Here is a 24448-nt window from a genome sequence, read left to right as displayed (position 1 = left end):
AATTTCTCTCTAACAGTTAGCACAACACAGGGGATGAGAGAATCAGATTCAGTAGTGTGCAAAGCAGAAGTGGCAACGTGTGATCATCAAGGGGTAGTTTATGTTAAGAAATCAGAGTCTGCTACTTGGTACATGATCAAAAACATTATCACGAGACAAATGTGTCTGTTATATATTGGATTACCATGGAAGCAGATCCTGAGACCAGAGCCTTAGAGCAGGTAGTTTATTTAGGAGGCACTTCTGAGAAACATGTGTAAGACAATATGAAGTGTAAGATAACAGGCAGGGAAGGAGGAAGGAATATGCTATTCAGGGTTGCTACTGTAGACAGCAGGACCTTAAGGACCCCCAAGAAGGGAAAAAATGCCTCCCAGAATTGTCTAACTGATGGGTAGAGACCAAGAATTTTATCCAGTCACTCCCATCTCCACTGTTTGATGGTTGTTTCCAGTGGTATTTCCTCTTCACAACGTCCAAGCTGTCTGTGCTTGGGCTGAGACTCTCATAGATACTTGGAGCACAGCCTGAGGAAGAATAACAAAGAGAAGCAGGGAATGCATTCTAAGTGGAATGTCTTGAAAGGACAAGGAACTGTTCCCTTAAAGCAACAGCTGAAATCAGAGACAGGTCCAGTGGTTGAGACATCACCTTTTAATCTTTTTGTCTTACTGTTTTCTTTTTACCTGAAATGCTTTCCATTACCTCCATTATTCCTAAGAAATCCTGTTCCAGTCCTCACACTATCATTGTGTTCTAGTCACACTAAATTCTTGTGATGTCTTGAGCATCTCTTTCTTTCTTCCTTATTTCTTTCTTTCTTTCTTTCTTTCTTTCTTTCTTTCTTTCTTTCTTTCTTTCTTTCTTTCTCTCTTTCTTTCTTCTTTCTCTATCACTTATGATAGTCTTTATTCTAAAATGCTATGCTTTCCACTTCCCAACTCCTACTCTTAACAGCTAATTCAACTTTTAAAATGGAATACATATGTCTCATCTTTGCAGAAGGCTTTTTAACCGTAATGATCCAAGTTAATTGTTTCTTATTTGTCTGTGCTTCTTTTAAGATACTCATCAAACTCTCTTTGCACTTCTCACTCCCTAATATTATAGTGTCTTTGTCATCTTGACATTCCCAGGTTGCCTAGAATGGTGCCTTGGCCTTAGAGAGAAGGCTCAAAATGCATTTGTTAAACTGAATGAATATACAGCTATAGGAAAGAAGATTCATTCTGCTCATTATATTTGAATTATATTATGTCAGCTAATTTCGGCCCATTTTCCAACAGAAGTTTGAAAACATTGGCATAGAACTTATTTGTAAGCTCATTTTGCAGTCCTTCTGTCTTGTCCTACTGAACATAATATCACACCTCCATGGCACACCTTTTCTCATTTACTGTGTTTTGTACTTAGCAACATGCCTTAGAATAAAGTAAAAATATGTGCTCCTAACATGGTCTAGGTAAAAGAATTAATTTAGCCAAAGGATTTATTCATTTATTTATTTATTTATTTATTTATTTATTTATTTATTAATAATAATAAATCAGCTATAACTCAAGCTTCACCTTTGCAACATGTTTCAGCACTTCTGTATGGAATGAAGGATTGAAGGAATAGCAGCGAGATCATAGCTGAAAATCTTGGGGAAAAAAAAAAGAACAAGGGATTAAATACCATTAAAATAAAGGGAAGACAAATGGTAGTACCATAGAGGGGAAATGCACATACTGTAGCAAATGTATCCAGTGCTGTAAAATTGCAATAATTATTCAAATATTTTTAAAAATTGGCACAATGTGGAACAACAGTTACTATCTCCCTAGATTTTTGTATATGACAAAGCAAAATTATTTTTTAAAAAGCACGAGAGAACAGTTGAACTTTCTGAGTATAGTTGTAGATGGGAACATACATCAGTCTTTTATATGAGAAACAATCACTTTTTAAAACCTGTGTCTCAATGTAGTTAATACCTAGTCTTGCTTCTTCATGTAATAATCAAATTACTAGAAACATGAGTTTTTTTCTCACTCTCTCCACCTCCACTCATCTCCATTCATTCTTCAAACCATTGCAATAGGACTCCTGCTTCCATTTTTTCCACTCAGACTGCTCTCACTAAGTTAATCAATAACCCCTGAGTGATTAGGCAAGTCTTCTTTCTATTGAACCTACCTTTAAAATTAGACTCTCAAATTCATTATCTTTTTGAAATTCATTTGCTGTCAGTTCCCTGATTTTTCCCTTATTGTAACATTTAACGACTCTCATTTCTCTATTAGATTATAAAGGATCATGCATTTCCATCTTGCTATTTTCATAATGGCTTGCTCTTGTGAAAGATAAGGAAATGATGTTTATAAATAATTGTTGAATTGAATGGAATCAAATACACAGAAAAGAAGATTCAAATCCATAATGTGGGTACTATAATTGCATCTGGTAAGATAAGTTCATATGGCTAGAGCAGTGACATAGATTTATTTGAAAGTTTCTCTTAGTTGTTGGTCATTTGGTCTCTTTGTTTTTGGCCATCATCTCAGTTTTTTTTTTTTTTTAGATCCTACTCTCCCATCTGCATGACTCCCATATATGGAAGTATTTCCTAAGATTTTATTCTTGGACATCTTCTCACTATGCATGATCCTATCTGCCTCCTTGGCTTGAATTACCTCCCATATGTATGTTGGCTATTAATTGCGTATCTTTAGTACAGATCTCCTCTTAGCCCTCCTTCAATATATCCTGGTTACAAATGAAAGAAAAAAAGAATAAAGGGGAGGGATCTAATTGAAAACTGTTCCGCCTCTGAGATTCCTTCTACTTTTACGTATCTGAAACTAACATAACTTGTAGTGCCCAGTTCAAGTCTAACTTGTGATTTGTTGCCTGATTTCTCTGGTCCACTCTTTATGAACATCAAACATATTATTCATTCACTCAAGGTCTTCCCCTTGCCTTGTAACTCCTTAGTACTCTGCACTCTCTCCTAGTAAGTGCTCAGACAATATTAATTAGTTGCTATTAGTAATTTGCCATTCTTCATGCTAAGCATATTCTTCCCTTGGGGATCTCCCATAACCTCTGTGAAGTTGTTAGAGGCCAGAAAACTTCACAGTTCTGGGTAACTAGGGTAACAGTCTATTGGTTTTAAAAAATACTCTAAAATAAAATTTTCACAGGGGGAAAATTATAAATTTCTTGTCTGATAGCTATTCATCTCTTTGTTTTACTGTATAAAGGTTATTAAACTAAATAAGGAGGTTGACTAAAAAACTGGGGAGCCATTCATAGTCATTGACACTGTTGGAGGCCATTCTTCAAGACCTTTTAAGACTCAATATTATATAAACACAATGCACTAATTTTGCACTGCAATTTTAAATTTCAGAAAATATCTGCTGAATAGAGTAATTGTCTGATTGTCATTTATGAGCTTATACATAATCTAATTTAAAAGAACTAATTGTAGCAGAATGTTATACTTGTTTAATAATTTAAGGTGTAAGGGCAAGAACAATTAATGGAGATGAAGAAAATTGGACATCAAACTCATTTATTATTCTCCTTGCTCTATTAATCTGTTATCAACTGGCATAATCGGTGATCTAACTTGGTTTAATTACCATGAAGACTACAATTTAGCTAATCAAAATTTATCATCAGTTCCTCCAACAAAGTAGAAAACATTTCATAATTTTGTAATTATGAAAATACATGATGTACAATGTTGTTTGTACACATGCATAAACATCACTATAGTACAATTTCTTTGAGTGAAAATGGAGTATTGTCACTTATAATCTGACCTCTGGGCTAAGTAGAATTTAAGAAAAAAATAGTGCATTTTGATAACAAGAGAGCTATTAAATAGATCAATGTTTTTTCCCTTGGATATTTCTTTTTAACTTTGTAAGTGATGTTCTTACAGTCTTAAATATTATTAGTTTAGAGATTGTGTAAAAATATATAAGATGAATTTTGTAACTACGGAGATTGGAAAAATAGGAAATAACATGAACCATTTCCTGAAAAAAAAGTGAATTTTCTATTTCTCCTCAGCTCCGTAAGGCTATTATAGATCATGTGTCAGACTCCTTTTTGGATACGACAGTCCCACTTTTGGTTCTCATTGAAGCTGCCAAGAACGGCCGGGAAAAGGAAATAAAAGAATATGCTTCAATATTTCGTGAACATACCAGCAGGCTTATAGAGGTAAGCATGTTAGAACTGTAACTACTCTAAATCCAGGAGAATGAAGCTCTCATTCCCCATTTACAGTTAAATTGTACTCAGATAAAAACTTTTGACAACTTATAACAAATGAAGCAAAGTTCAGTATTGTTTTTTATGTAGTTTTTTTTTTAAGGCTACACACACACACACACACATGAACTGGTTAAATGCAGATATTTTGTTTTATCTCTACAAATATTTTCTTCCTGTTCTAACGTGAAAGTATCAAATACTCTACTTCATGCCATATTATTATTTCTCTACCATCTTTTCATGGCTTTATTACCCATTCAGCATGTCAAATCATATTCAACTATGTGATATGACTATAGAAAAAGAATTTCAGATATACAGGAGTAGAAATATCCAGAATAAAGAAGTGGGGGTAGTGGGTTGATTCATCTCCCAGTAGAGACCAGAGGAGATGATAAAACTATAATCTCCTCTGTTTGGAAGCTGGAAGCATAGAAATGCCCTATGATTTGGGGGCAAGGTGGTATATTGCTAATAGAACCATAAAATGCTAGACATTTCCTAGGAAACAGATAATAGAACCTATTGTATTATGGGGATCTGTAAGGTAGCCTCAGTTTAAGAGAGGCTGAATAGAAGGATTTCTAACACCAATAAGGTGACAGTACTCACAAGGCCAGGAACCAGTAGCAGAAAGGCGAAGTGTGCTTGACCAGATTCATACAACAGAGCTGATATACTGCTAGGACTTATCAGTATGACTGCAGTGTTGTTTATGTCTAGTATCTGCTCTCATTGGCTGTGCTATGCCATGCTGGTTATTAAACATTCTAACTGCCACACCTTCATATACTGGTCATGAACTTTGTGATGAAATATGTTTGGGGGCTCAAATTGCTTATAAAAACTTGTGAGTCAGAAATAGACACCACCTAAATTAGAATCACAGCATTTTATATAACATCGATTAAAATAGAGGACTTCCTCGATGTCTTTAATGTAGACCCACTGGGAAGGAAGTTTCCAATGTAGCTAGCATTTGCACTATAAACCCTCTGGTTCCTAGTCTTCACATTTAGAAAATGAAAGGAGTTGATGAATAGATAATTACTAAGATTATTTCAGCCTTAAAGCTGACATCCCTTCAACTCTGAAATCTACTTTGAACCTCCCAAGGACTATGTGGAGACAGGGTAACTGATACAATTCCCACTGACCTTATATGGAAATAAAGGTACAAACTCAGACTAGGCTAATTGGAGCTGGACCTGATTTCCAGGCTTACAAATTTTAACTAATTCATTTGATTATTTATTATATTTTCCGTCTTATTTATTCCCTCTTGTATTCATTCCTCAGATGTATATTTCAGTCTTTACCAGGGAAAATGTTAAAAGTAAGAGGTAAAGCAGAAGAAACAGGTCATTAAAAGTGTAAAAAGTGTAAAAGTGTAGCCCCTGACAATCATAAACATTTTTTCTAATAATGTGTTCTCTAAGGTGAAGGTACACCAAATTATGAAAACAACTTTTTGGTGAAATATTCTGAAAGTAAAAGGTTTCTGCTAGGAAAGTTGCATCCCTATTTCTATTTCTTCATTTGGTGTTGAGCATAGAGCCTGACTCAGGTCTCAATCTCACAACTCTGAGATCATGACATGAGCTGAAATCAAGTCTGACACTTAACTGACTGAGCCACCCAGGTGTCCCGAGACTCCTAATTTTGTTAGATGCAGACTGGAAAAAATGAAAAATTTTTTTAAGTATACTGCTTGCCCACTAGGTTGTTTATATATATCAAGAAGAAGAAAAAAAGAATACTGCATTTATCTCTCAGGAAAATTTCTTTTCGAGGGGAGCTGTCTAACCAAGGCAACAGAGAAAAATCATCATTAATTTACTACAAACATTGAGCCAGAAGTATCTGTGACAGAGTCCAGGGAAATAGGAGAGCTTAAATTTATCAGTTTTGAAGACATTGTGAGTTTACTCTGTATAGATTGCTTACTAATCCTCCACCTTTGCTTTCCCTTCTACCTCTCCATCAGGACTACTTAGACCCATCTTATTCCCAAGCTGGGTAACTTGACAGAGCAGGACAGAAAGTCTTAGATTCTAAATGACTTCAAGGAAAAGCTATTTTCAACATGTCTGGGTTTTGATACCTCAACTGTGTTTGTCAGAGAAATCTAAAATCAGTGAACTTGTTGCAGTAAGACTTAAATGGAAAGAAAAGTAAGACCATTTTTAAAGAACTCTTATCAGATCGTTCAAGAAAAACTCCATGCTGTTAAAGGAACACTATAGATAGTGGTTAAGATGGTAACTTTTATTAAAAAAAAAATAGAAAAACAAACTAGATTTGAACACATAGCAAAAACAAACAAACAAACAAACCCACAGCATTAAGAAATTCTATGGGTAATAATTAGCAGCCAAAAGGATTTGGGATATTAGAAAAGAAGTGGGAATGAGGAACAGAGTGGCCCACAAATTGGGCCTGAACATTTCCATTCTCTAGTAGGGTCATGTCTGAGGTCTCTTGTTATATTATCATGCAGTTTGATATAAAATGATCATGGGTGAAATGATGGTTATAAAACCCTATATAGTGTCAATCCCTGGAAAACCTAGATACTTATGGCTAATTTTGTTTAGGTATGCTGAACTAAGTAACTGCTATGCAAAGCTTATTCTACTTTGAACATCCAAGTTACTCTGTGTTTTTGGATCCACTAAGCCACCGTGAGAATAATAAGGAGTCAAAAGGTTGGCATTTAAAAAATTCATCTTCACATTGTGATTAGTTATTTAATGACAAATGTGCTCATTTAATTATACTCCTTAGTACTTTGATCTTGCACTGGTGGTGAATTAGGGCATCATTAACTCTACTGACTTCCACCAATAATACCTATTAAACACGAAATTTAAAATATTAATTTTATCCTAAAATTTAAAATATTCACTAATTCTAGTGAGTAAGAATTTTATCTGTCATCACTTGGAGCCTATTCCGTTAGCTAAGTCTATGCAGCTAGTATTCCATGAATCTGCATTGAATGAAGGAACACATTCATAACACTAACTCACTTTTATTTCTCTCTAAAGAGTTATTTGGGGGATTCTGGTAACTGGATTTGGGACAATGTCTGAGCCCAGTTATTTAGTGGAGTGCCTTTCTATTCTTGAAAATAATTCATCACAATAATATTAACAAATACCTTTGCCATCAATTATCAGATAAGGCCAATGTTATAAAGTCTACTCCAGATCTCCCTCAGATGGAATTTGTCACTATTAGGTAACATTTTTAAAAAATTTTGCCCATGTCAGAGATAATAGTTTGTAACTTTAATGTAGTTATATAGCTGTTATTCAGAAGAAACTGATTGTATTCCAAAAAATGCATTGCTTATTACAATGGCTGATCTTTAGTATTTCTTTAAAATCAATTTCTAAAACTCCACAATTATTTTTTAATACACTATGATTTGTTCTCAGCAACCAGTTCCTGCTGAACACTACATAGTTGCTACTGACTAAAAAGGTAAAATCTCCAGTTTATCCCATGGATTTTACTATATTAATTATCATTAAATGTGACAGTATTAATGATCTAGGCCTGAAATTTTTCTGTGAATTAGAGAACTTTCTCTATGTGAAAAGCCAGCTTTGTCAGTGCTTTGACTTATTCATCAAAAATTCATCTGTCTTGATGCACCTTATTTTAGTAAGTTTCATGGGAGCCTTTCATCAAAAAGGAAAAAGTGGGTGGACATTTAATTATAATACTTCCCTCCAACCTACAAAGCTGATTGTTCCCACTCACAAAATGGCGAGCCAGATTTAGCAAGGCCCCATTGCCAAGAGAGAAGGCTGTAGAGGGGACTCTTGCTGTTTGCAAGAAGTGCTCAGAGCTCTCAGCTCTACTTTTATCTTTGCATTTTGACAGAATCCTGTTCGAGTGTCACACATTGCTTTAATTGATGATCTGTTATCAAATAAGGATATGCTCAGTTACAAATAAATGAAGCTTTTAGAGTCCCATCTCATTCTTCCTCCTCCCCCCAAAAAAGAAAAAAAATGAAAAAGAACAAACCCATACTTATACTTGTACACAAACCAACAACTGTTCTCAGTGAGCAGCTTGGCAGCTCTCCTCTTTTGATGGCAAAGAGATGTTATAGCTAAGTCAGGAATGCTTTTGCTTATATAGATCGCAGGTGTGACTGCCCACTCCCTGGATTAGAAAACTGTTCAGCATCTTAATCCTCTTCAAGCTAAAGCTCACAATGAACATGATCCTTAAAACCCTAACCTGAATCCACAGTGAGTGACATTTCCCTGTTGGAGAGGTTTCTTTATAAATTTTCCATTCATAGTGTTTGGAATATAGGGAAATGGGGAGTGAAACCATTATAGAAAAGTCAGAGACTTTCCATAGTCAGATGTAGGTATTTTTGAATGAGATATTAGTGTCTTGGAATTCGGAGGGAGAAAACTATATGGCACTAGAGTAGTTTGGGAATTTAGTTTGAAGTAAGCAATATAAGCAATATTTACACCAAAACTTACCAACTTGGCAGGAGTTGGAGTTGAAAAACTAGAACTCCAAGTTGAGATTACAAACATGACTAAAGTCACAATGCTCAGTCCTATGTTCCAGGAATATTAGAGTAATGAAATCTAGATCACTAAGTTGGCTGAAGATGAAGGAGGTTGGAGGCAATTGAAGAATACCCTAGAATATTTGATTGCCAGACTGAATAGGGTAGATTTCATCTTAGGGACTGGATGATCCAATATTGGATTTGGAAAGCTGCAGTTGCGTCTCCACACAAAAGGGTCTAAAGGGAAGCCATATTTTAGGAGAGTTTGTGTATGGATTATTTCATGTCGGGCTATAAAAATTTTCTAACCCCCAACAATTGATTAGAATCTCATGAACGTAAACTGGTATTTAAAAAAAGAAAACTGCATTTAAAACTTAATTTAGGGATATATGGGTGGCTCAGCAGTTGGGCGCCTGGCTTTGGCTCAGGTCATGATCCCAGGATCCAGGATCGAGTCCCACATCAGATTCCCTGTGAGGAGCCTACTTCTCCCTCTGCCTGTGTCTCTGCCTCTCTCTCAGTCTGTGTCTCTCATGAATAAATAAATCTTTTTTAAAAAACTTAATTTAATCTCATACATTAAAGAAAGAGAAGAAAAATATATTTAATAATGAACTTGAAACATAAAAGCAAATGATTCAAGACTTAATGGCATTAGACTAATGCTATCCAATAGAAATAAAAGGCAGAACACAAAAATCATTTAAAATTTTCTAGTGGTCACACTAAAATAAGTAAAAATAGATAGGTGAAACCAATCTTAGGTTTTATTTAATCAAATATACCCTAAATATTATCATGTTAATATGTAATAATATAAAAACTATTAATAAAATATCTACTTTTTGTACTAAGTCTTATGAATCTGGTGTATATTTTATATGTATGGTCTATCTTAATCTAGACTATCCATATTTTAAGTGTACAATAGCCAAACATGGATTTTGGCTATGTATTAGACAGTACAATTCTAGACAGATGATTGGCAAGTTGAGGACCAGAGTATATTCATTCATTCATTCATTCACTCATTCATTCAACAAATATGTCTTAAGTGCTTACAATGTGCTATATACTGTGATGGACCCTAGTGCCTTTGTCTTTGTTTTCCTAGACTGATGTACAGTAAGTACAGCATTCAGTAAATCATTGTTGAATGCATTAGTGTATAAACAAAGTAGAATGTCAGCTAATCCTATGGAAAAATTTAAAAGATGGCAAATATAGACTTGGTTTTGAATTTTTGCTTGATTGTATTGGGAAAGTCACTTAATATCTCTTGTATATCTTAATACAAGACTTAATACAAGTCACTTAATATCTCCCGCAAAAGACATACTCCATTGTAAAGTGAAAACAATAGTGAGATTGAATAAGATGACACATTAAAGTACCAAATGTCACATGATGTGTCATCTTCTTCTCTTTTTCTCTTTTAAACATTTTTTATCCAAAGCCTTATGTAGAAAGAGGTCACTTGAGTCTCCAAAACTCCTGATGAGCAATAACATTTTCCTTTTGGAAAATTCATTTTATAAGGAATTTCAAATATGCTGTAGTTGTTGGACCTTTGTATCCAACTTCCAAATATAGGTAAGTGTTTTTCAGGAATGTTAACAGGCCAGAAAATGGCATGTACAAAATATCCAGCTGAAATTATGTCTCCAAAGTTTTGATATACACTTAATTGGTGTGTGGAATTTCTCTGAAACTGCAACTTTCCAATATTACTCTTCATGATGGTATTTGGCCAAGAGTTAACTAGCAAACATACTAACTAACAATTACTGATGAATAATTTCAGGCCTAGAAGCCAAACTTCATTTCAATCACCAGTCTGATTATGCAAGCTGGGACTGATCTATTTCTTTTAATCAATTCACTATTCTACTCAATTAAAAAAATATAGAGAGTGAATTCCTCCAATGTGCTCTATAGAGCTCATCTATACAGAGTCCTGTGTTTAAAACTTGATTCCATTTTTGTCTTTTGTATTTGAAAACATGATTCCCCTGAAAAACATATTTACTTCCCTGAATAAGTGACTTTAGTAAATCATTGAACATCTCTGAAGTTCAGTCTGTAAATGGAAAATGAGAGCTTAAATAATCTCTATTCCTGCCATTTAAAATTCTAGAAACCAAAAAGAGAAGAGTTCTTTCATATGTTTTATATGTATAGATAATATGGTAGTGGATGGAGGAGTCTGGTTAATCAGAAGTGTTGGAAGAGTGGTTATTTTGTTGCTTTTACAGGACAGAAAAAAAATCTTTTTTTGAATAATAAAAAGAACAAAATAGGGAAGAAAATAAGATAAAATAAACAAAGCATTTAGGTAATCTGTACCAGAATCATGCAATGCCCCTAAACTTTTTACCTCATTACATCCATGCTCACAATGATGGAGATAAATATTTTTATTACCATTTTGCTGATAAGGAAACTCTAGCCGAGAGAAAATTTGCCTAAGGTCAATTAGCTAAATGACAGAGTAGGGAATCAAGTTGGTTCTATCAATGGCAGAGATTAAAGGAATAAAGGTAGCACAATAAATCTAAAAATATATAGTGAGCCCAAGTTTTATATATGTTTAATTTCTTGATAGAGACAAGTGACATCTTTCTGAATGCTTTTAGACAAGAGAACTGCTATTAAATGGATAAAGATGCAAAAGTTTCAAGAATTGATTTTATTTTTTTCCTACAAGTCTCTAATCTTTTTGGGGGTTATAGTAGACATACAATGTTATATTAATTTCAAGTGTACAACTCAGTGATTGGATATGTTTATACATCAGCCATGTTCACCATTAAGTGTAGTTCTAATCTTATTCTACTTTCCCTAAATAGAAAAGTAGAAAGCCAGAGGCTACATTATACCCATGATATCCTTCTGCATGCAGTAATTCTTTATAACTCTTAAGTAACTGTTTAGCTAATAGCGATTAGTTCAAGGTGGAAGATCTAAGTGAGATCAGGGATCATCTTCTGATGAGAAAGTATAAGAAGTCCATTTATAAGTTGACTGGAACTTGGAATATGTTTTACCTGTTAATCAATGTTATGTACACTATTTAGCTTTAGTCCACAGTCTATTGAGTCCTTAATAGAAGTTAAAACTTACAGAGCATTTATTAGAAATATTCTTCCTAACCTAAAATGCATTTAGAGGTGCCCCTCCCTATCAATCAGCTCCTTTTCAGTCTTGTATGCAGAGTATCTTTCAGATAGGTGCAGAAAATTCAAATACTTACAATCAGGGACAAAAAAGTAATGAATGAAAGGGCTTGGTAGGGTGAGCCTGTGATGAAATGGAGAGCATAAGCTTAGTTTAAAGGGTTGTTCTCTACTCATCTTCAGTCAACTATTGCTCTGCATGAATGAAGGCCCTATTTTGTCAGACATTACAATTTCTCAAAAGAACTCAGAAATACAGATTTTTAATATAAAGTTCTGTTGTTTTCTAAGTATAGACATTTAAGTCAGTTTAAAACAAAATAAAATAGGGGCGCCTAGGTGGCTCAGTCAGCTAAGCATCTAACTCTTGGTTTCAGCTCAGGTAATGGTCTCATAGTTGTGGGATCAAGCCCAGCATTAGGCTCTGAGCTCAGTACTGAGTCTGCCTCAGATTCTCTCTCCCTCTCCCTTCTACTCATTCTCTCTCTCTCTCAAATAAATAAATAAATAAATAAATAAATAAATAAATAAAATCTTTTAAAACAAAACAAAACCACAACTCCATCATTTGTGCCAATACATAATGCCAAGGACCACTGGTTTTGCAGTGTCTGCTCTAAGGTCACATTTTGAAAAACAAACTTAAACAAGATGGATATTTGTAGGTGATGTAGATTAGATCTGGGGAATGTCTTGTTAGTAAGAATCAGATATTGAAGTTAGGTGGTAAAATGCAGAAAGGTAACTTGATTTAGGGAAATGGGTTCTTTCTGCTTTTCTTTCCTATTTTGGTTAGCCTTGAAATAGGTGGTGAATTAAAGAGTTAGGAGCACAGTGAAGATCAACATTTTCTCCTATCTCCTCTGGTTCTTGCAAACATTGTCAGAGTAGAAATAGGGAGAGAGAAAGTGGGATCTTGCCAAAAGATCATCCAAATATATGTTAGACCCAGTGAAAGCTATAGCTTTGTATATCCAGAAAATCCCTTTCATAAAAAAACAATTAGACCTGTCACTTTCTGCAAGATGAAAGTGTAGATTTGATGCTTTTATTTTTTTTAAAGTTTTTATGTTAAGTTTTTTTTTTTAATTTTTATTTATTTATGATAGTCACAGAGAGAGAGAGAGAGGCAGAGACACAGGCAGAGGGAGAAGCAGGCTCCATGCACCGGGAGCCTGACGTGGGATTCGATCCTGGGTCTCCAGGATCGCGCCGGGGGCCAAAGGCAGGCCCTAAACCGCTGCGCCACCCAGGGATCCCGATTTGATGCTTTTAAAGAAATGTTCCCATTACTGAAAAACAAAATCATATTTACTCTGGATTCCATTGACAACTTTGTCTAAAGTACAGGCAGCATGAAAACAGACTTAATTTTTTCTAAATCACTCTGACATTTTGTGATATTTTATACATGGAATCCCAAAAGAAAACCAGAACATCCTTAGAGGGTTTGACTTTTGTGCTTTGAATCTGCTAGTAAATGACTACTACAAGATTATCTTTCCCTTCCCCCATATTTCTTTCAGTTAACCTTCCCTTTCACTCTTTTATTCATTGGTATAGTCAAATTCTTTCTCATTGCATCAGAAAAGAATATCTAAGGTTGTTTTAGTTTTCCTTTGCTAGCAACATGATGTCTAAAGAGTTTATATTTTCATAAAGCCATTTATTTTTCAAATATATATTATTACTGGCACAAAAATAGATACATAGATCAACAGAACAGAACAGAACAGAACAGAAAACCCAGAAATGTATCTACAACTATATGGCCAGTTAATCTTCAACAAAGCAGGAGAGAATATCCAGTGAGAAAAAGACAGTCCCTTCAACAAATGGTGTTGGGAAAACTGTATAGCAACATACAAAAGAATGAAACTTGCCCACTCTCTCACACCATACACAAAAATAAATTTAAAATGGGTGAAAGACCTAAATGTGAGTCCTGAAACCATAAAAGTTCTAGAGAGGAACACAGGTAGTAACTTCTTTGACATTGACCCCAGCAACTTCTTTCTAGATATGTCTCCAGAGGCAAGAGAAACAAAAGCAAATATAAACTAATGGGACTTGATCAAAAGAAAAAGCTTCTGCACAATAAAGAAAACAATGAACAAAAGTAAAAGGCAACCTGTGGAATGGGAGAAGATATTTGCAAATGACATATCTGAGAAAGAGTTAGTATCCAAAATATGTAAAGAACTTATAAAACACAACACCCAGAATACAAATAATCCAATTAAAGAATGCGCAGAAGACATGAAGAGACATTTCCAAAGGCATCCAGATTGCCAACAGTCACACGAAAAGGTGTTCAGTATCACTGATCATCAGAGAAATACAATTCAAAACTACAGTGAAATACCACCTCACACCAGTCAGAATGTTTTCTTCTAAAAGTTTTATACTTTTAGCTTTTATATTTAGGTTGATCAGCTTTAAGTGAGCTTTTGTGTTTGATATTAAGGAAGAGTCTAATTTCATTTTTTTTGCATATGGATATTCATTAGTCCCAGCACCATTTGTTGAAAAAAACACTATTTTCCAATCAAGTTGCTGTAATAAATGGACTATAAATATGAGGGGTTATTTCTAGATTTAGTTCTATTGTGTTGATCTATGCCTGTTCTTATGTCAGTCTCACTCTGTCTTGGTTACTGTAACTTTGTAGTAAGTTTTAAAATAAAAAAGTATGAGCCCTCCAACTTAGTTCTTTTTCAAGATAGTTCTGGCTATTATGAGCCCCTTGAATTTTCAAATAATTTTAGGATCAGCATTTCATTTCTGGGAAAAAAAAGTCTGAGAGTCTAAAAGTTTAAAAGGGATTGGGTTGAGTCTATAGATAAGTTCGTGGAGTATTGCCATCTTAACAATATTAAGTTTTTCAGTCTGTGAACATGGAATGTCTTCCCATTTATTTAGATCTGTTATAATTTCTTTCAACAATGTTTTGTAGTTTTCAGTGTATAAGTTTGCAGTTCTTTTGCTAATTATTTTCCTAAAATTTTATTTTTTGATGCTTTTGTGAGTGGTATTGTTTCTTAATTTCATTTTTAGATTCTTTTCTTTTTGCCATTTTTGAAGTGCGATTTTTTGGTATATTGATCTTATATCTTGCAATCTTGTTGAACTTATTTATTAGTTCTAATTGTGTTTGTGTGTGTGTTCCTTAACAAATTCTATATACAAGATTATATCATTTGAGAATATAATTATACTTCTTCATTTCCAATTTGGATGTCTACTTTTATTTTCATGCCTAATTCCCTGAGCATCATTTTGTAAGCTTTTTTCCATCTGTATATTTTATTTGGTGAGGTTCTGTTAAAAAATTTTACCTTTTTTTTTTGGTAATTGGATTGCTTACTTATTTCTGTGTTGTTTAAAAGTTCTTTATATATTTTGAATACAAGCCCTTTGTTGTGTATGTGATTCACAGTTATTTTCTGTATATCTGTGGTTTGACTTTCTAATCTTTTCATAGTATCTTGTTCAGCATAGGATTTTATATTTTGATGAAATCAAGTTTATCAGTAGTATCATATATGAAGTGTGCTGTTGTGTTTTATATAAGAAACTTTTGTCTAAGATGCCTACCTAGGTGGCTCAGTTGGTTGGTTAAGTGTCTGCCTTTGGCTCAGGTCATGATCCCAGGATCCTGAGATTGAGCCTTGAATCAGGCTCCCTGCTTAGTGGGGAGTCTGCTCAGGCTCTTGCTCTTTTTCTCAAACAAATTTTAAAGAAATCTTTTTAAAAAGGAAACTTCTGTCTAACCCAGGGTTGCAAAAATTTTCTCCTGTATTTTCTTCTAGAAGTTTTTATACAGTTTAATTTTACATTGGGGGCAGCCCCGGTGGCACAGCGGTTTAGCGCTGCCTGCAGCCCGGGGTGTGACCTGGAGACCCGGGTTCGAGTCCCATGTCGGGCTCCCTGCATAGAGCCTGCTTCTCTCTCTGCCTGTGTCTCTGCCTCTCTTTTGCTCTCTCTGAATAAATAAATAAATAAATCTTTTAAAAAAATAATAATTTTACATTGGGTTTTTGTTCCATTTTGAGTTAATTTATATATATGGTATAAAATAGGGATAAAGATTTGTTTATTTGCTTGTTTATTTATTGCATATGGATATCCAATGTTTCAGCATCATTTTCTGAAAAGAATATAATTTCTCCAACATATCATGTTTTCACTTTTGCTAAATAGCACTTGATTTATAATGGGTATACCTCTCATCGTTCTGTTCTACTGTTCTATGTGTCTTCCTTTTACCAATTCCACATTTTCTTTAAATTGTACCTTGGAACACCTGGGTGACTCAGTGGTTGGTTGAGCGTCTGCCTTCAGCTCAGGGTGTGATCTTGGGGTTCTGGAGTCGAGTCCTACATCGGGCTCCCTGAAAGAAGCCTGTTTCTTCCTCTATGTCTCTGCCTGTCTCTGTGTCTCTCATGAATAAATAAATAAAATATTTTTTAATTTAAAAAAATAAAACTATAGCTTTAAAGTAAGCCTTGTAATCAGATATTGTAATTTCTCTGACATTGTTCTTCTTTTGAAAAATTGTTTTTACTACTCTACTTCCTTTGTCTTTTTGTATAGATTTTTGTATGATCCCATCAATACCTACAAAACTATTGCAGGCAATAAGATTGGGATTACATTTAACCTCTAGATCAATATACAAATTGACATTGTAATAATATTGAATTCTCTCATTCATGAATGTGGTATATTTCTCCAGTTATTTAAACTAACTTTGATTTTTCATAAATGTTTTATAGTTATCATACTCAATTTTGATTGTTAAATACATAAATTATGACAGTTTTTTTAAAATTATTATTCATGAGAGACACAGAGAGAGGCAGAGGGAAAAGCAGGCCATACTGCAGGGAGCCTGATGTGGGACTCGATTCTGGGTCTCCAGGATCCGGCCCTGGGCTGAAGGTGGCGCTAAACCGCCGAGCCACCCGGGCTGCCCAAATTATGATAGCTTTAACCTATTTCTTGTAGTAATCTAATTCATTGTAATATTTTCTAACTTATTTTGTTACTTTATGAGGTTTTTATTGTATGTATATGAGGCACCCTTAAAAGAATTCCAGAAAACTTGCTCATTAACTAGTGACTATAATTTGGAGACTAACTTAGGTAAAAAGTTAGGTACTGCTTTTAATACGAAAACTTATAAGAATTTTAGAAAGTGATTCAGACTAATGTAGTAGGGAAGAACATAGAGTCAGACAAACAAATCCTGACTTCAACCATGTGAACTTGAGCAACTAATTTTGTCTCTCTGGGCTTCTAAAATCTCATTGGAACAATGGAGACATAGCACACTTCTCTGTAAAGATTTTGTGGGAATTCAATGAGGTAGTTTAAGTAAAGCCTTTATGACAATGTCTGACAATACATTAATGTTGCAATAAATATTGGCCTAAAAAATCCCAGGTAAAGAAGGAGAAAATACAACTGCTTTTGTTCCCAGATGACATAATTGTCGAGGTAGGAAATATGAAATCTCTTGAAACTAATCCATGATTATAACAAAGTTGATTATGGCAAAGTTGACATTTAAAGTCAACCACTTTTCTGTAACCAGCAATGACCAAGTGGAATTTGAAATTAAAAACACATTATTATCACATAGAAGCACCTAATTATATAAAGCAAATATTAACAGAATTGAAAGGACAAATAGACAGAAATAATACCATGGAATTTCAATACCACATTGTCAATGGATAGGCCCTCAGAACAGAAAAGTCCAATGAAGAAACACTGGATTAAACTATACATTAGACCAAATGGACCTAATAGACATATAAGAACATTCCATCCAACAGCAGAACACATTTTTCACCAGCACACATGGAACACTTCTAGGACATTTCAAATGTTAGGCCACAAAACATGTCTTGATAAATTTAAGAAAATTTAAATCAATCAAGCATCTTTTCTGACCAAATTGTATAAAACAAGAAATCAATTATAAGAAGATGACTGGAAAGTTCACAAATATATGGAGAGTAAACAAACATGGTACCAGATAACCAAAAGACCAGAGAAGAAATCAAAACAAAAATAAAAACATAACTTGAAACAAATGAAAATGAGAACACAGCATACCAAAATGTATGGGATGCCACAAAAGCAGTCCTATGAGGGAAGTTTGTAGGGATAATTGCCTACATTAAGAAAAAAGAAAATCTCAAATAAACTACCTAACTTTACACTTCAATGGAGTAGGAAAATAATAACAAAGTCCAAAGTTAGCAGAAGGAAAGAAACCAAGATCAGAGCAGAAATAAATGAAATAGGAAAAAAAAAATAGTAGAATATATCAAAGAAACTAAGTGATTTTTTAAAAAGACAGATAAAGTAGACAAATTTTAGCTAGACTCACCAAGAAAAAAGGAATGAATGAAAATAACATTATAAATGAAAGAAGAGACATCAGAACTCATACTACACAAATACAAGCGTCATAAGACTAATATAAACAACTTATGCTAACAAATTAGAAAACCTAGAAGAAATCAGCAAATTCCTAGAAACATACCATCTACCAAGACTGGATGATGAAAAAATTAGAAAATCTGAACACATGAATATGTAAGAAGATTGAATCAGTATCAAAACCTTCTAACAAAGAAAAATCCAGGATCACATGGCTTAACCAGTGAATTCTACCAAATGTTTAAAGAACTAATACCAATCCTTTTCAAACCTCTTCCAAAAAAGAAATGAGGGAAAATGGAATACTCCCAAATCCATCTTATGAAGCTAGCATTAACCTAATACCAAAGCTAGACATACACTTCAAGAATAAATAAATAGATAGATAAATAAATAAATAGCCAATATCACTGGTGAACATAGATGCAAAAACCTCAGCAAAATATTAGCAAAATAAATTCAACAATACATTAAAAGGATCATACAACATAATCAAGTGGGGTTTATTAAGATATTGCAAGGATGATTCAATATCTGCAAATCAATGTGATATACCACGTAAACAAAATGAAGTATGGAAATCATATGATCATCTCAATAGATGCAGAGAAAGCATTTGACAAAATTCAACATTGTTTTCTGAGAAAAAATCAACAAACTGGATGTATAGAAAACATACCTCACCATAGTAAAGGCCATATACGACAAGCCCACAATAGTGAAACACTAAAAACTCTTCCTGTAAGATAAGGGAAAAGACAAAAATGCCCACCCTCACCATTTTTATCCAACATGGTACTGGAAGTCCAGCCAGAGCAATCAGGCAAGAAAAATAAATAAAAAGCATCCGAGTTAGACAGGAAGAAATAAAAATAGTCTCTATTTGCAGATATTATGATATTATATATAGAAAAAAACTTAAAAGCATTTTGTGCTTATGGATTGGCAGAATTAATATTTTTTAAATATCCGTATTATCCAAAGCAATCTATAGATTAAATTCCATCTCTATAAAATTCCAATGACATCATTCACAGAAATAGACAAAACAAACCTAAAATTTGCGTGGAGCTACAAAAGATTGTGAATAGTCAAAGCAATCTTAATAAAGAAGAACAGAGCTAGAGGCATTACTTCCTGATTTCAAACTGTATTACAAAGCTATAGTTACCAAAGCAATATAGCATTGACATGAAAAGACACATAGATCAATGGAATAGAATAGAGGACCCACGAACAAATTCGCATATTTATGGTCAATAGCCTATAACAAAAGGGCCAAGAATATACAATGGGGAAACAGTCTTTCCAATAAACTGTTGGGAAAATTGGAGAGCCACATGGAAAAGAATGAACCTGCATCCTATCTTATACTGTACACAAAAATTAAATCACAGTGGACTAAATATTTGAACTTAAGATGAAACCATAAACCTAGAAGAAAACATAGGCAGTAAGCTCTTTGGCATCAGTTTTTGCAATGATTTTTTTTCGATTTGGCACCATGAGTAAAGGCAACAAAAGCAAAAATAAATAAGTGTGACTGCATCAAATTAAAAAGCTTCTGCACAGCAAGGGAAACCATCAAAAAAAATGAAAAGGCAATCTAACAAATGGGAGGAGATACTCACAAAGATAGTCTTAACAAACAGTTAGTTTGGCATGTGGATATCTACATGCCCAAAAATGAATCTATCCCTTATACCTTACACGAAAATTATTTCACAATGGATCATAAGCCTAACTGTAAAATGCAAAACTATAAAATTTCCAGAAGATAACTTAAGAGAAAACCAGATAACCTTGGATATAACAATGACTTTTTAAACACAAAAACAAAGGCACTATCCATGAAAGAAACAACTAGTAAGCTACATTTCATTAAAAAAAAAAACAAAAAAAAAACAGAAAACTTTTGCTCCACATAGGCATTGTTGAGAATAAGAAGACAAAGCAGGAGGTTGGAGAAAATATCTGCAAGAGACATAACTGATGAACTTTTATTCAAAATATATAAAAACAACAAAAAAACAAAAATATATAAAAACTTCTAAAACTTAACAATAAGAAAGCAAACAACCTGACTAAAGACTCTTCAGAGGAGCAAAAGAACTGAACAGACACCTAACCAAAAAAGATATGTAGATGGTACATATGCAATTGGAAAGGTGTTCAATATCATGTTATTAGGGAACTGCAAATTAACAAGATACCACTACACATCTACTAGAATGACCAAAATCCGAAATACTGACAACATCAATGTTGGCAAGGACATGGAACAACAAGAACTCTCCCACAGTACTGGTGGGAATGCCAAATGCTATATCCATTTTGGAAGACAGTTCTGCAGTTTCTTATAAAACTAAACATACTCTTACCGTATAATCCAGCAATCACGTTCTTTGGTATTTCCCCCAAAGACTTGAAAACTTATGTCCACAGAAAAACTTTCATTTGGATTTTTAGCAGCTTTATTCATAATTGTCCAAATTTGCAAGCAACCAAGATGCCCTGAAGTAGGTTAATGCATAAATAAACTTGTGATTCATCTAGACAATGGAAAATTATTTAGCACTAAAAAGGAATGAGCTACCAAGCCATGAAAAGACATATACTTTAAATGTATATAACCAAGTAAAAGAAGCAAATCTGGCAAGGCTACATGCTATATGATCCCAACTATATGACATTGCAAATAAAGGAAAACATGGAGACAATGAAATATCAGTGGTTGCCAGGGGTTGGAAGAAGAGATGAAGGCAGAACTTAAGATTTTTAGAACAATGAAATTACTCTGTCTGATACTATAATGATTGATACATGCCATTATGTTTTTGCCTAAACCCACAGAATGTAGAAAACCTGAGCCATAATGTAAATTCTTGTTTACATTGTGATTTGTATGATGTATTACATCAATCAATGTAGGTTCCTCAATGGTAACAAACATGCTACTTTCATGGGGGATATTGATAATGGGAGAGGCTATGCATGTGTCGGAGTGGGGAAGGTATGGGAAATCTCTGTATCTTCCATTCAATTTTTTGAAACCTAATATTGCTATAAAAATAAAGTTTATTAATTACTTTATTAATTATGAAATATTTTATTAATTTTAAGGGTCTCAGGTAAAAATGAAAATCTGGTGATATAAAAGAGAAATTCTAAGATAAGTCTAATTTAAAAATGTCTTTTATTAGTGAACATTTTTATTTATCTCTGATCAACAGTTGATTAATATTATTTCAATGTTTTTATATAAACACTATAGCCAGAATCTCCAGGATATTAATTAGATAGAAGCTGTAGTGTATGTGTCAACTAGTGGCACACCAGATATAAAATATACCTAAGAAAGCAATCACTAGGGGACATTTACACTCAAATTAGCAGATTTATCTGATTTCAAAAGTTCAACAGGTTTGGTTTGGGTTTTTTTTGTTTGTTTGTTTGTTTTTTTAGCAACATTGAGAAGGATCAGAAGGGAAACATTAAAGCAGCAGTATTTTTTTTTAAAGGATAATGTTGAAGTCAGTGAAAATGCCTATGGTTTATATAAACTTGGAGGCACACAAATGATTCTGGCATCTTCAGAACTTTGACGGATTTTAATCTCCAGATGCATACATTATATGCAATTTCCAAAACCCTTTTGCATTAGATTCTCTTGCTTAGATTTGGCATGAGGTGGTGCTGATGATACTTTTGATGCCAGAGATGAGTTGACTAGCTCTGTGGCAAGAAGTGAGTGAAGAAAGAATATCAGCAGCTTTTTTTTTTTTTTTTTTCCTTTTTTTAAGCAATGGACTGTCACCATCAATTCTTCTGTTAAGACATCTGGACTATGTCTGTATAAGCATCCCAATTGACTGATGGGTCTACGCCAGTGGCAAAAACAAACAAACAAATAAATAAATCTATCTCATTGTGTCCCTAATTTCATTATTTTTGGATTGTTATAAACTTTATTTTTTAAGCAAAGAAAAAGACAAATGAGGAAAAGTGTAGGGATCACCCATGATCTATTTCTATGCTTCTCTTTAGGATACCTTTCTCCCTAAGAGTTGTAAGGAATGACCTATACTAGAGGAGTTATTCATCACAGGTACAGGAGTGTCTTCTTTTTGGAGTCTCGTTTTCTTAAACTTCCAGAATATGAAAACTACATTTCCAAGACAAACCACCATGCCACTTCTAGAATTCATGATCAGTCTCAGACATTTTTTCAGGAAGCTAATAGAGATTAGACCTGAGTTTTGACCAGAAGATACCTAACTGTGTAGATAAGGTTTTCATAATTCAGTATATGTTCTGAAGATTCACAGCTACAAAGCTACCTGCTGAATTAAAAACAAAACAACAACAACAAAAAAAGGAGTGTAGTACTGCCATGAAAGTGTGACCAGCAGGCAGTATTGTAGGAGCTAAATAGTTCTCAGGGCTTTCATGGTGTAAGCACTACATGAATGTGATTTTAACAACTTCCTATTCACAGATATGGCCATGATTAACCATTTAGTTCTGGGCAGCCCGGGTAGCTCAGTGGTTTAGCGCCGCCTTCAGCCCAGGGCCTGATTCTGGAGACTTAGGATCAGGTCCCATGGAGCCTGCTTCTCCCTCTGCCTCTCTCTCTCTCTGTGTATCTCTCATGAATAAGTAAATAAAATCTTAAAAAAATAATTTAGTTCTGAGGAATTTTCAGGTCATTTATTATTTTCCTAAGAGTAGGAAGGATTTGGGGCTCCTGGGTGGCTCAGTAGTTGAGCATCTGCCTTTGGCTCAGGTCAGTTGTCCCAGGGTCCTTGGATGGAGTCCTGCATCAGGCTGCCCGCAGGGAGCCTGCTTCTCCCTCTGCCTATGTCTCTGCCTCTTTCTCTGTGTGTCTCTCATGAATAAATAAATAAAATCTTAAAAAAAAAAAGAATAGGAAGGATTTTTTTCCTTTGCTCTTGTTAACAGACTGAATATCATCTTTCTCCAAAATACAAACTGGACAGGAAAAAATAAAAATATCAAAGCTCAAGACAATAAACATTTTCTAAGCTTGTAAGCAACATTCAAATGATGCAAAAAAATTCTTTTTAATTATATTCTTTTCTTGGGCTTGCCACTGAACTATGGACATTATTAGGCTTCTAGGTAAGCCATAGTCCACCAGCATTTTATTTATATTGTATTTTCTATCTTTAAAAAAATATTTTACTTATTTATTCATGAGAGACACACAGAGAGAGAAGCAGAGACATAGGCAGAGAGAGAAGCAGGCTCCTTGTGGGGAGCCCTATGCAGGACTCCATCTGAGGACCTTGGGATCCCGACCTGAGACAAAGGCAGAGGCTCAACCACTGAGCCACCAGGTGCTCCTTTTCTATCTTTATCATCTTAATGAAAGGAATATTTCATCTCTTGGATAGTTCTTTGATATTATTGACCAGAAATGTACAAACTATGTAAACAATAACCTCTTCTGCCAATCAAAATTCCATGATACTGTCTTTCCAGCACATACAGACACATGGACATACACTGCAGAGCATCCATTTCCAGCAATATTTAGGAGGAAGTCATTTAAAGTTGTGGGACAGACTTTTAAAGACTGACTCTTTGGGGATGAAAATAGTTGTGCAGAATTTGACCTGTGAAGAGTCAAAAGAACTGTCACTTAAGACTCCTTACTTCTGTGATTGTGCGGAAAGACTTAGAAATTATTTCCTAATATGCTCTGTGGCAGTGACTGGACTTCTTTGTGATTCCATTTCCTCAAATACAGAATGGGAATAGTTCTACTTTACAGGATATTATGAAGATAAAATTGTATGGTTAACATGCAAACTCTTAGAAAAGGAAAAATAATATTCTTCAGATAATGCTTATAGTAATAGCTATCAAAGTGCTTTTGTGTGCCAGATAATGTTATGTATATTATCTCATTTAGATATTATTTGCCTCATTTTATAGACAAGAAATGTTAAGAATGGTGAATCAG

The 24448-nt window shown here is 34.1% G+C and overlaps 1 protein-coding gene across 7 annotated transcripts in view; it reads left to right on the top strand.

Moving 5' to 3' along the window:
* The window catches only part of CTNNA3 (catenin alpha 3), a 1671697-nt gene that overhangs the window by 881998 nt on the left and 765251 nt on the right, over positions 1-24448 (top strand). For 6 of the 7 annotated variants that reach the window (XM_035715351.2, XM_035715352.2, XM_035715353.2 and 3 more), the window contains exon 9: positions 4066-4218. In XM_035715351.2, coding sequence (XP_035571244.1) covers positions 4066-4218 — 153 coding nt within the window. Of the gene's footprint in view, positions 1-4065; positions 4219-14023; positions 15964-24448 lie in introns of those variants that run through there. The other variant, XM_049108979.1, reaches the window with a different exon arrangement.

The sequence above is a fragment of the Canis lupus genome, chromosome 4, assembly GCF_003254725.2.
Source record: "Canis lupus dingo isolate Sandy chromosome 4, ASM325472v2, whole genome shotgun sequence".
Taxonomy (NCBI): Eukaryota; Metazoa; Chordata; class Mammalia; order Carnivora; family Canidae; genus Canis; species Canis lupus.
This window is presented reverse-complemented; position numbering and strand designations above follow the sequence as displayed.